The 13,050-nt window shown below is 46.6% G+C and overlaps 2 protein-coding genes across 2 annotated transcripts in view; both read right to left on the reverse strand.

The window, feature by feature from the left end:
• Positions 1 to 1,339, reverse strand: part of LOC121570387 (nucleobindin-2-like) — a 38,483-nt gene extending 37,144 nt beyond the window's left edge. Inside the window, exons 1-3 of the mRNA XM_041881844.2 lie at positions 1,212 to 1,339; positions 276 to 408; positions 37 to 144 (exon numbers count right to left, since the gene is read on the reverse strand). Coding sequence (XP_041737778.1) covers positions 37 to 144; positions 276 to 404 — 237 coding nt within the window. The 5' untranslated portion in view covers positions 405 to 408; positions 1,212 to 1,339. The remainder of the gene's footprint in view (positions 1 to 36; positions 145 to 275; positions 409 to 1,211) is intronic.
• Positions 1,340 to 1,867: 528 nt separating this feature from the next.
• On the reverse strand, positions 1,868 to 3,957 carry LOC121570386 (G1/S-specific cyclin-D2-like). Its single transcript, XM_041881843.1, has 4 exons — positions 3,367 to 3,957; positions 3,048 to 3,263; positions 2,533 to 2,853; positions 1,868 to 2,266 (listed from the first exon to the last, which is right to left on the reverse strand). The coding sequence occupies exons 1-4, from the start codon at positions 3,610 to 3,612 to the stop codon at positions 2,117 to 2,119; spliced, it is 933 nt and encodes a 310-aa protein (XP_041737777.1). The 5' UTR covers positions 3,613 to 3,957; the 3' UTR covers positions 1,868 to 2,116.
• Between the last annotated feature and the right edge of the window lie 9,093 nt (positions 3,958 to 13,050).

Raw genomic sequence — 13,050 nt, forward strand, 5'->3', positions numbered from 1 at the left:
AGGATAATGATTATTGAGAGAGAGAGAGAGAGAGACCTTGATGTCCTCTGTGTTGGCAGTCTGGAGTTTCTCTCTGAAGTGGGGGTCTGTCTCCAGCACCTCAATCACCTCTCTCAAATACCGGTCATAGTATAGGCCTGTGTCCTGCAACGGACAGTCAACACACACACAGGTCATGTACAAGACATCACACACGCATACACATAGATACACATACAGACAACAAACACACACACACACACACACACACAGAGAGAGTGAGATCAAAGGCGTACCACATTATCCTCCTGTTTGACCTCCTGGGGAGGCTGTGCTTCCTGGGGGGTTGCATTGCGGTCGAGGGGCACTGACCAAACCTCCAGAGAGATGGACAGGAGCAGCAGCCAACCAGGATCCAGGTTCATCCTCCTGCAAGAGAAGTACATTTTAGTCATTTAGCAGACGCTCTTATCCAGAGCGACTTACAGGTAGTTTATTTTTCATACTGGCCCCCCTTGGGAATCGAACCCACAACCCTGGCGTTGCAAACGCCATGCTCTACCAACTGAGCAATATTCCCTGCTGGCCATTCCCTCCCCTACCCTGGACGACGCTGGGCCAATTGTGCGCCGCCCCATGGGTCTCCCGGTCGCGGCCAGCTACGACAGAGCCTGGATTCAAACCAGGATCTCTAGTGGCACAGCTAGCACTGCGATGCAGTGGTCTAAGGCATATAAGACATATCTATGTCAATTATATCTTCAGACATTTAGTACAGCGAAGGCTGTCTATCATTTGGTACTGAACATCAACTGTATGATGTTTGACTGCTGACATCTGGCAGACATTGGCACATCACAGGAGGAGTATCCTGTTGCATGGAAATTATATGGGAACTGGCAGACTGACCATTAGATATTGTGGGCTAGTGACGCACTGTGGAAAATGCGAAACCTCTCTGAATGAAAGGTCTATGCTCCGATTTCGCGTGACAAAATACAGCTTTTCAGTACAAAGCTCAACAACAGGCAACAGCAAAGACACTACCGCACTCTTGGACAACTGCAAGCTAGCTAGCTAACGTTCGTTACGGATGACAGAGAGGCTTCCATCCATCGTGCATCCCTCATTCAGATTAAATGCGCGAATCCCTCTAGAAAATGTCTGGCATTGCCAACAGGCCAAATGTAGTATTATGTACACTCGGTGTAACATGAGGGATTCTCGCTTACCGTTACTTGTTGATCAGTGGATAATTATTGCCCGTTGTATTAGCCAGCTACTTCCTTTACCAAAAGCTTTCTGATATGAAAAAATAAAGATTTTTGCATCGTAGCCGAAAATGACGTCAAAAAGAAGCGACAGTGTGTGACCGATTGTAGGGGTCCCGTCCGTTCTTTATGCCGCGTTCAAATGCTAGTTCCGACTAGCACGTGAACGCGGCATTATTATACCTCGGTGTCCCCATCCCGTCCGTTCTTATTAAACTGTAGCGCAGTGGTCTCGTCAGAGAGGAAGAGGCGAATCGAGAAAATTCAATGCGCCAAAAATATGTCCGCGTGAGAGAAGCCCTTTTTTATATGGAGGGCTATGAGAGGGTATTTAAGTTAAATAATATAATAAATAAGTGAAATTGTATTTTATTTACATTGTAATGGTGTCTTATTTCTATAAGGGTGTTTGTCCATCACACACCTCACATATAAAGAGAAAATAAATACAATATCAAATTCCAACATGTAAAAGTATGTATTTATTTAATTACTTTGAAAAATAGATAGCTATGTATATTATTTCATCAAATACCATGTCACATCACATACAAACACAAACAATGGTGAATTGAAATAAATTAACATTACGTAATTGCACATAATAAATACATTGATAAATAATAGATTAAGGACATACTATCAACAACACAATGACAAAGAATCACAGTCATGAAATAGATAATAAATATGGCACAGAAAACACACAATGAATAAATAAACTATATTAAATTGAAGTCATTTCAAAATATGATAATAAATTGTAGAGCATTTGAGGTCATATAGAATTTATATCAGTTTCACTGATGAGCTACATGCAGGACTTTGATTGATTCGCACTTTGAATGTCACACACAATTTAGTGTTTAGAAATCAATCTCTCTCATATCAGTAGGAGTGCCTGCTCTTTCATCCTCTATTTCTCCATCCTTCTCCATGGCACTGTCTTGGTGTCCACCTCTGAGCCGTTGTTTGAGGGCAGCTTCTATCAGCTCACTGTAACACTGCAACACCATCTGTGATCAAACAAGAAAGAGAAGCACAGATTATGGTTAAAATCAGTATCCTTCCAGTCACACTAACCATAACACAACCAATCTGTAACTCAAACACTTAGTTCTGTGGTCCTTTCTTTTCCCATTTTCACATCTAAATCAGTCTTTCATTCAAATCCCACTAGCATTGCTATTGAATAGAGTTGAACTGCAGCTCCTGACTGTAATACAACCAATATGTTGAGATATCCTATGTAGAGATATTAGAGATACTGCTAGGCACTCACCAGGTCAGTGTGACACAGTTCTGCCAGTGTAGCACTCATATGACCCAGATGACCTGGACCTTTGTTGCCCAACCCCCGGAGGGCAGAGTTCAGCGCTGCCGCAGCAACCAGGGATGGAGGGGCTCCCAGGAAACGGTAGTCGCAGACACACATGGCAACCAGGGTGTCACTATGCCGACGCAGTGTGGAGAAGAACTCCTCTGTGTCTGTCTCTCCATCCTTCCTCTCCCCAACAGGGGGAAGGAAATGTGGGATGAAGTCCTGAGGGGTTACCGCAGCCACGTCCCATCGAAGAGTCGCAAGGATGACACGTTCCATCTCCTTATGATGAAAGGGCAATAACATCAATATACATGTAATATACATATGTAAAAACATTTTCATTTAGTGTATTATGGTCCACTGAATACAATGCATATAATAATACAGGGATGGTTTGCATTTACAAGGTCCACCATATTATCACATACAGAGTTTTGAAAGTGTCTCTCCTCTATATCACCATAGTGACTTACCCGTATGTTGGAGGGCAGGAAGCTGTACTCAGCTGCAGCACAAAGAGAGTCAGCAGAGACTGTGTCGCACTCTGTTAGTTTGGAGGCGATGAGGATGCAGGCTGCAGCCAGGCAGTAAGGTGAGACAGGCAGAGACAGGGAGGCAGACAGGAAGCGGTCCAACATAGAGACAGACAGGGGAAACACTGTTTCGTCACAGCAACACTCACAGCATACCTAGTAGAGAGACCAACAGGTGAGAATCAATTAGTGCCTCATCACAGTATACCAAAGACATTCAAATAGATGAAAATGGAATCCAGAGAATGAAAATTCATACCTCCATGGCCCACTTGGCGAGCTCCTCTCTGCGCTCTGGCTCTCTCTGGATGAGGGCGACGTAGAGGGCAGAGGGCAGATATCTCTCCTCCACCTGTAACAGCCCCTGGATGACCCGCTGCCCAGACACACTGGGGTCCCAGGGGGCCCGGAGCTGTGACTGGCCCCTGGCCTGGCCCTGCTGGGCCCCCTGGCCATGCTGGCCTCGAACCTCCTCCTCACACCACAGAGACACAAACACAGACATCCCTCAGCTCAGCCCACACACACAACTACCTGGGTGGGTTTGTGCTCCTCTCGGTCCAGAGAGCAAAAGATACAACGAGTCAATGTTACTCTGTCAGTGTAAGGAGAGAGAATGTAAGACCAATATGTGTTCTGAAGATCTGCAACAAATCCAACTCAATTCAAATCTCTTCTTGTCACTGCTATGTTGGATGTCCTCTTATTTCCTCACCCCTCTGCATGTGTTCCTTTGTGGCGCTGGTGTGAATCTTAGCCCGAACCTCCGCTGTCTGGGTTTTATACCCCTCAGAGACAGAGTGACAGAGAGGATGTGGTGAAGAGGGAAAGAAAGAGAAAGAGGGTGGTAACATAGTGAGTGACATAAAATAATAAAAAGACAACAATACTGTCTGTACAACAATGGCATCAACAGGTGGAGAGAGGGAGAAAATAGAGAAGGAGAGAGAGGGAGGAGAGAGGGTGCAGACAAGAGAGGGAGGGGCCCGCAGGGACAGGGCAACAGCTTGCCCCCGACAGTGAAAAGGAGAAGGGGAGAAAGAGAGAGAAGGAAGGAGAGAAAAGGTCATCTCCAAACTCTGACAATGGGAATGGATAACACAAGGAGAAGGTTGTTTGTTGACAATATTAGAGGGGGAAAGAGAAAAGATGGAAATATATCTTCTCAAACTGAACGCTCCAAATTCTCACCCATGAAATAATATAAACTGTATAGAGAAATTATAAATTATAATTGGGGTTAATTAGAAAAGCAAGTTGATGGTTTATGCTGTGTTGAATGTTTCCAAGGTACCATTTTTACAAAATCTTTTTGTAAATCTTTTTGTCCTATATGTAGCTATACAGTATTTATTGTGCTACGAACTAATATATACAGTAAATATAAATATTTCCTGCCTCTAAATGTCTAACTTTTGGCATGAAACTCTAACTGTCTCTCTCTCTAGTGCCCAGAACTCTCTGAGGAATCTCATTGCCAAAGCAACCTGTGTCCCGTCACTCTACAACCCATTACCCCCCCTCCCCCGGCCTTTGGCAATCTGTGCTCCCCCTGTTTAAAGAGCAGTGAATCCACTGGGGAGGACAGGGCGAGGTATGAGCAACAGACAGTGGATCTGGCAGGTCAATGAGCCGTATTGTCTCCTTTACAAATCAGTGTCAGACACCAGCCCCTGGCCTTCTGCTTGGTCCCCTCTCTCTCTGACACACACACACTTCACACATTCATTGGACAGCAGACACACTCTCGCATGCTCCTCGGGGACTCCCCTGACGGTCACAATGGGGTCACACTTACGAATAGTGAATTCAGATTGTATTTGGCACAGTGAGTCACTACAGGTGGTTTAAGGGACAAATGAGGGCTCATGTTTCACACAGACATTTGGGAAGCGCTCAAAATGAAACAATTACACACCTCTTGAATCAGCCTTAAAATATCATAAGATAAAAGCATAAATTAAGGCTAGCTTTTACTTTTACTTGATTAAAGGGGAAATCTGCATATCAGAACCCAAAGTATTAGCTTGTTTTACCCCAATGTTTGTAAACAAAGGAAATGTAAACAAACATGGTTAAAACTATCATATTGATATCATGGATGGTCAGTCCTTGCATCCATAGCTCTGTCTATGAATTGTTACATTTCTACAGCCCCATCCCTTAGCTCTTTACCAAAACAGGGGTAGGGAGCCACTTATTGTTTCAACTGCTGATTGCCGCTTTAAATCAATCACTATAATCAGACCTTCAAATAGATCTATTTTAATGCAGTTATGTTTTCCTTTAAAATAGTATCTGTTTTATGCAATTATGTTTAACTGAAATGTATTTTCTGTTTCTCACTAACATTTACTGTGTAAAGTCAAAGCATAATTTCTGAGTCCAGAGATTTCATTGCTGAAATATCCCTCTTAATCATTAGTAACCTGTGCGTGCGTGCGTGTTTGTGTGTGTGTTATTCATGGTTGCACATTTGCTGGAAAACCCCAAGAAGAATACAAAAGGCATTCTTCTTACGTAAGAGCACACTTATCTGGTACTAGAGATTTAAACCACAGACTTAATCTCCTCTGAGGTCTCAAACACTCCAGATAAAAACCCTTCCAAGCGGTAACACAATCACAAGAGAGATTATCACCCCAACACACTGGGACCATTGTAGAATTAGAGGGGATGATGGCTGTTGAGAGAGACATCATCCATAAACAGTGATTGGAGTAGCACTGAAAACAGATTGAGTTTGAATGAGAGCCAGAGTGAGTTTGACTGTGGGAGTCAGGAGAGGTCAGGTCAAGAGAGAGAGAGAGCAAGGGCAGAGAGGGGCGTGGGGAAGAGAAACACAGTGACAGATCGCCCGACTGTTTAAGTACCCTGCTAAATTCATACATTGCAGCTGTATTCAAACTGAGACAGAGGAGAGCGAAGGAGGGAGGGAGAGAGGGGGACGGAGAGACGCATGAACGACCCAGTCGGTCTTGAGAGGGGGGTGTGGTTCTCCGCCCCTCGTTTTCCACCTCATTGCCTGGGACAGTGGAGGACAGAGATCCCTTTTTCCATCTCTTTTCACCTCACACAGACACCTGCTGACGGGGAGGGGAAGGGGAGGAGGGGGTCTGCTAACTCAGTTAACACACTGCATAAACCATCTACAGAACTGATAAACAACACTTTATCGCTCAGAACTAAGTCAACCAACTAAGTGCTTTTGACACATTTCTGGCAAATGAGCTGTGTTTTACAGAAAATGTTATTAGTTCACAACAATAACTACAGTGTAAACAAAGAGTATTAAAACTCGCAGACCATCTGACAAGAAAACCATTACTTTTTTTATTTAACCTTTATTTCAACAGGAAGTCATTAAGATCCAGGCCTCTTTTCCAAATGAGCCCTGCAGAATAATAAAAATACAATGATTAAATAAGAAATGCAATCAATAAATAGAGGTATACTTTCTGGATGATTTTTTAAATATTGACAGGCTTTCATCAGGCTGCCCACTCAAGAGGGGGCAGCCTCTGTAGCTCAGCTGGTAGAGCACGGCGCTTGTAACGCCAAGGTAGTGGGTTCGATCCCCGGGACCACCCATACACAAAAAAATGTATGCACGCATGACTGTAAGTCGCTTTGGATAAAAGCGTCTGCTAAATGGTATATTATTATTTAAACTTCAAACTGTAACCAGTGCCTGCAACCTGGTTCAGGTTATCAGTCAACCTACCAGGGTAGTTACAAACAGTACAGGAAATAAATCATCAACATGTATTGATCATATCTTTACTAATGCTGCAGAGATTTGTTTGAACGCAGTATCCAAATCCATTGGATGTAGTGATCACAATATAGTAGCCATATCTAGGAAAACCAAAGTTCCAAAGGCTGGGCCTAATATTGTGTACAAGAGGTCATACAATAAGTTTTGTAGTGATTCTTATGTTGTTGATGTAAAGAATATATGTTGGTCGTGGTGTGTAATGAGGAGCAAACAGACACTGCACTTGACACATTTATGAAATTGCTTATTCCAGTTACTAATAAGCATACACCCATTAAGAAAATGACTGTAAAAACTGTTAAATCCCCGTGGATTGATGAGGAATTGAAAAATTGAACGGTTGAGAGGGATGAGGCAAAAGGAATGGCAAATAAGTCTGGCTGCACAACCGATTGGCAAACGAATTGCAAATTGAGAAATCATGTGACTAAACTGAATAAAAAGAAGAAGAAACAACACTATGAAACAAGGATAAATGACATAAAGAATGATAGTAAAAAGGCTTTGGAGCACCTTAATAATTTTGGGAAAAAGGCAAACTCAGCTCCATCATTCATTGAATCAGATGGCTCATTCATCACAAAACCAACTGATATTGCCAACTACTTTAATATTTTTTTCATTGGCAAGATTAGCAAACTTAGGCATGACATGCCAGCAACAATTGCTGACTCTACACATTCAAGTACATCTGAACAAATTATGAAAGACAAGCATTGTAATTTCGAATTCTGTAAAGTGAGTGTGGAATAATTATTGTTGTCTATTAACAATGACAAGCCACTGGGGTCTGACAACTTGAATGGAAAATTACTGAGGATAATAGCGAACGATATTGCCACTCCTATTTGCCATATTTTCTATTTAAGCCTACTAGAATGTGTGTGCCCCAAGGCTTGGAGGGAAGCAAAAGTCATTCCGCTACCTAAGAATAGTACAGCCCCCTTTACTGGCTCAAATAGCCGACCAATTAGCCTGTTACCAACCCTTAGTAAACTATTGGAAAAAATTGTGTTTGACCAGAAACAATGCCATTTTATAGTAAACAAATTGACAACAAACTTTCAGCATGCTTATAGAGAAGGACATTCAACAAGCACAGCACTTACACAAATGACTGATGATTGGCTGAGAGAAATTGATGATAAAAAGATTGTGGGAGCTGTTTTGTTAGACTTCCGTGCGGCTTTTGACATTATCGATCATAGTCTGCTAATGGAAAAACGTACACTACCGGTCAAAAGTTTTAGAACACCGACTCATTCAAGGGTTTTTCTTTATTTTTACTATTTTCTACATTATATAATAATAGTGAAGACAACAAAACTATGAAATAACTCATATGGAATCATGTAGTAACCAAAAAAGTGTTAAACAAATCTAAATATATTTTATATTTGAGATTCTTCAAATAGCCACCCTTTGCCTTGATGACAGCTTTGCACACTCTTGACATTCTCTCAACCAGCTTCATGAGGTAGTCACCTGGAACATTTCAATTAACAGGTGTGCCTTTTTAAAAGTTAATTTGTGGAATTTATTTCCTTCTTAATGCATTTGAGCCAATCAATTGTGTTGTGACAAGGTAGGGGGGGTATACAGAAGATAGCCCTATTTGGTAAAAGACCAAGTCCATATTATGGCAAGAATAGCTCAAATAAGCAAAGAGAAACGACAGTCCATCATTACTTTAAGACATGAAGGTCAGTCAATACGGAACATTTCAAGAACTTTGAACGTTTCTTCAAGTACAGTTGCAAAAACCATCAAGCGCAATGATGAAACTGGCTCTCATGAGGGCCGCCACAGGAATGGAAGACCCAGAGTTACCTCTGCTGCAGAGGATAAGTTCATTAGAGTTACCAGCTGCAGAAATTGCAGCCCAAATAAATGCTTCACAGAGTTCAAGTCACAGACACATCTCAACATCAACTGTTCAGATGGGACTGTGTGAATCAGGCCTTCATGGTCAAATTGCTGCAAAGAAACCACTACTCAAGGACACCAATAAGAAGAAGAGACCTGCTTGGGCCAAGAAACACGAGCAATGGACATTAGACCGGTGGAAATGTGTCCTTTGGTCTGGAATCCAAATTGGAGATTTTTGGTTCAAACCGCGGTGTCTTTGTGAGACATGGTGTGGGTGAACGGATGATCTCCGCATGTGTAGTTCCCATCGAAAAGCATGGAGGAGGAGGTGTTATGGTGTGGGGGTGTTTTGCTGGTGACACTGTGTCAAGGCGTGCTGAAGGTGGGTGTGGTGTAGGAATCAAGCGCAGGACGCAGAGGCTCAGTCCAAAGGCTTTAGTGCAATATATATATTATATATACACAACAGAAGCACAATAAGCCTGAAGGCAAAATGCACGACGCACACTGGCGACAAAACAAATGACGCACAAACATGTGCAAACAACCCTCTCCAAAACACTGGAGGGAAAATGTAGCTCCAAACACGAAACAGAAGCGCAATCACACACAAACACAGACACACACAACGAGAACTAAATAGAACACTAACGAGGACTAACTAGACACAGGTGTACAACATTAAGACCAAACCAAACGAACATGAAACATAGATCGGTGGCAGCTAGTACTCCGGGGACGACGACCGCCCGAGCCTGCCCGAACCAGGAGGAGGAGCAGCCTCGGCCGAAACCGTGACAGTACCCCCCCTTGACGCGCGGATCCAGCCGTCGCCGACCCCCGGCCTCGGGGACGACCAGGAGGACGCGGAGCAGGGCGCGCGGGATGGTCCCGTGGAACTCCGACAGGAGAGATGGGTCTAGGATGTCCCTCCGCGGCACCCAGCACCGCTCCTCCGGACCGTACCCTCCCACTCCACGAGATACTGGAGACCCCCATCCGGCGTCTGGAGTCCAAGATGGACCGAACGGTGTACGCCGGAGCCCCCTCGATGTCCAATGGGGGTGGAGGAGTCTCTCCTATCTCATTGTCCTGGAGTGGACCAGCTACCACCGGCCTGAGAAGAGACACATGGAACGAGGGGTTAATATTCTTATATTCAACAGGTAGATGTAACTTATAACACACCTCGTTCAATCTTCTCAGGACTTTAAAGGGCCCACAAACCGCCGACCCAGCTTCCGGCAGGGCAGGCGGAGGGGTAGGTTTCTGGTAGAGAGCCAGACTCGATCTCCCGGGTGCGTACACCGGCCCCTCACTGCGGTGGAGATCGGCGCTCGCCTTGTGACGACGGACGGCCCGCTGCAGGTGGACGTGGGCAGCGTTCCCACGTCTCTTCCGAGCGCCTCATCCAATCATCCACCGCAGGGGCCTCGATCTGGCTCTGCTGCCACGGTGCCAGAACCGGCTGGTAACCTAATACACATTGGAAAGGGGTTAGGTTGGTAGAGGAGTGGCGGAGAGAATTCTGGGCCATCTCGGCCCAGGGAATGTAACGCGCCCACTCCTCAGGCCGGTCCTGGCAATACGACCTCAGAAACCTACCCACATCCTGGTTGACACGTTCTACCTGCCCGTTACTCTCCGGGTGGTACCCCGAGGTAAGGCTAACCGAGACCCCCAAACGCTCCATAAACGCTCTCCACACCCGGGAGGTAAACTGGGGGCCTCGATCAGACACTAAATCCTCGGGGACCCCGTAATGCCGGAAGACGTGGGTAAATAGGGCCTCAGCAGTCTGTAGGGCAGTAGGAAGACCCGACATAGGGAGAAGACGACAGGCCTTAGAGAACCGGTCCACAACGACCAGGATGGTGGTATTCCCCTGAGAGAGGGGAAGGTCTGTTACAAAATCCACCGAGAGGTGGGACCATGGTCGTTGTGGAACGGGTAGGGGCTGTAACTTACCCCTGGGCAGATGTCGGGCGCCTTACACTGGGCGCACACCGAGCAGGAGGAGACATAAACCCTCACATCCCTAGCCAAAGTGGGCCACCAGTATTTAGTGCTAAGGCAATGCACTGTCCGGCCGATACCCGGATGTCCAGAGGAGGGTGACGTGTGAGCCCAGTAAATGAGTCGATCCCGAATCTCGAGCGGAACGTACCTCCGACCCTCAGGACACTGTGGAGGGCTGGGGTCGGTACGCAACGCTCGCTCGATTTCGGCATCGACCTCCCACACCACCGGTGCCACAAGGAAAGACTCCGGTAGTATGGGAGTGGGCATCTGCCAGACGCGTCTACCTCAACCTGAAAGGGTAATGCGGGATCCGGATGCGCCAGCACCGGAGCCGACGTAAACAGGTCCTTCAGTCTCCTAAAGGCCCTGTCCGCATCGGCTGACCACTGCAGTCGCACCGGACCCCCTTTCAGAAGGGACGTGATGGGAGCTGCCACCTGTCCAAAACCCCGGATAAACCTCCGGTAGTAATTCGCAAAGCCCAAAAACTGCTGCACCTCTTTTACAGTAGTTGGGGTTTGCCAATTACGCACAGCGGACACACGATCCACCTCCATTCTCACCCCTGACGCGGACAACAGATAACCCAAAAAGGAGACAGACTCCTGGAAAAACAGACATTTCTCTGCCTTGACATATAGGTCGTGTTCCAACAGCCTCCTCAACACACGACGCACCAGGGTTATATGCTCGGCTCGGGTAGACGAGTACACCAGAATGTCATCAATGTACACGACCACCCCTTGTCCCTGCATATCCCGGAAAATGTCATCAACGAAGGATTGGAAGACTGATGGAGCATTCATCAACCCATATGGCATGACGAGATATTCGAAATGACCTGACGTGGTACTAAACGCTGTCTTCCATTCGTCACCCTCCCTAATGCGCACTCAAGTTATACGCGCTCCTGAGATCCAGTTTTGTGAAAAACGCGCTCCATGCAATGACTCCGTCATGGTCGCAATCAGAGGGAGTGGATAACTGTATTTCACAGTAATCTGATTGAGACCACGGTAATCAATGCACGGGCGCAACCCTCCATCTTTCTTTTTCACAAAAAAGAAGCTCGAGGAGGCGGGAGAAGTGGAGGGCCGAATGTATCCCTGTCTCAAAGATTCGGCTATGTAAGTCTCCATAGCTTTTCTCTCCTCTTGAGACAAAGGATACACATGGCTCCGTGGGAGTGCTGCTCCTGCCTGGAGATCAATCGCACAATCCCCCTGTCTATGAGGAGGCAACTGCGTCGCCCTATCTTTGCTAAACACGAGAGCTAAATCCTCATATTCAGGCGGAATGTGCAGTGCGGGCACTTGGTTTGGACTCTCCACCGAAGTCGCCCCCACGGAAACACCCAGACATCGCCCCTCGCACTGAGCAGACCACCCATCGAGAGCCCTCTGTTGCCACGAAATAGCAGGGTTGTGGGTGCTTAACCAGGGAATCCCCAGCACCACTGGGTACGCAGGAGAGTCGATCAGATACAGCTGTATAGTCTCCTCATGACCCCCCTGCGCACACACCCGAAGTGGCGCTGTGATCTCCCTGATCAACCCCGACCCCAACGGACGGCTATCTAAGGCATGAACGGGAAAAGGTTTGTCAACAGGTAGGAGAGGGATCCCTAACTCAAAACAAAACTTCCGATCAACAAAATTCCCAGCTGCGCCTGAATCTACGAGCGCCTTATGCTGGGAATGAGGTGCAACCTGTGGAAAACAAACAGGTATACAAAAGTGTGCAACAGAAAGCTCTGGGTAAGTGGGACGTCTACTCACCTGGGAGGCCCCCCCAGTGCGTGGCCTGTTGTCGTTACTCCCGGAGAACCCTCCCCAGCACCTGGCCGTAGTGTGCCCTCCACGACCGCACTTGGTGCAGGAGACAGGCCCCCTCGGGCTCTTCCCACTCCGTTCTCTAGCGCCGGCACCCCCGAGCTCCATAGGGCTCGGCTCGGAGGTGCCGGAGGGCGGAATGGACGGACTCCCCTCGGGACGTCCACGGGTGGCCAGCAGGGTGTCCAGACGGATGGACATATCGACCAACTGGTCGAAGGTAAGATGGGTATCCCTGCAGGCCAACTCACGTCGAACGTCCTCTCGTAGGTTACATCGAAAATGGTCGATGAGAGCCCGTTCATTCCACCCTGCATCCGCCGCTAGAGTCCGGTACTCTAGAGCGAACACCTGAGCGCTCCTCCTCCCCTGTCTCAAATGGACTAGACGCTCCCCCGCCGCTTTGCCCTCAGGTGGATGGTCGAACACGGCCTTGAAGCGG

Source organism: Coregonus clupeaformis, chromosome 7, assembly GCF_020615455.1.
Source record: "Coregonus clupeaformis isolate EN_2021a chromosome 7, ASM2061545v1, whole genome shotgun sequence".
Classification (NCBI taxonomy): domain Eukaryota; kingdom Metazoa; phylum Chordata; class Actinopteri; order Salmoniformes; family Salmonidae; genus Coregonus; species Coregonus clupeaformis.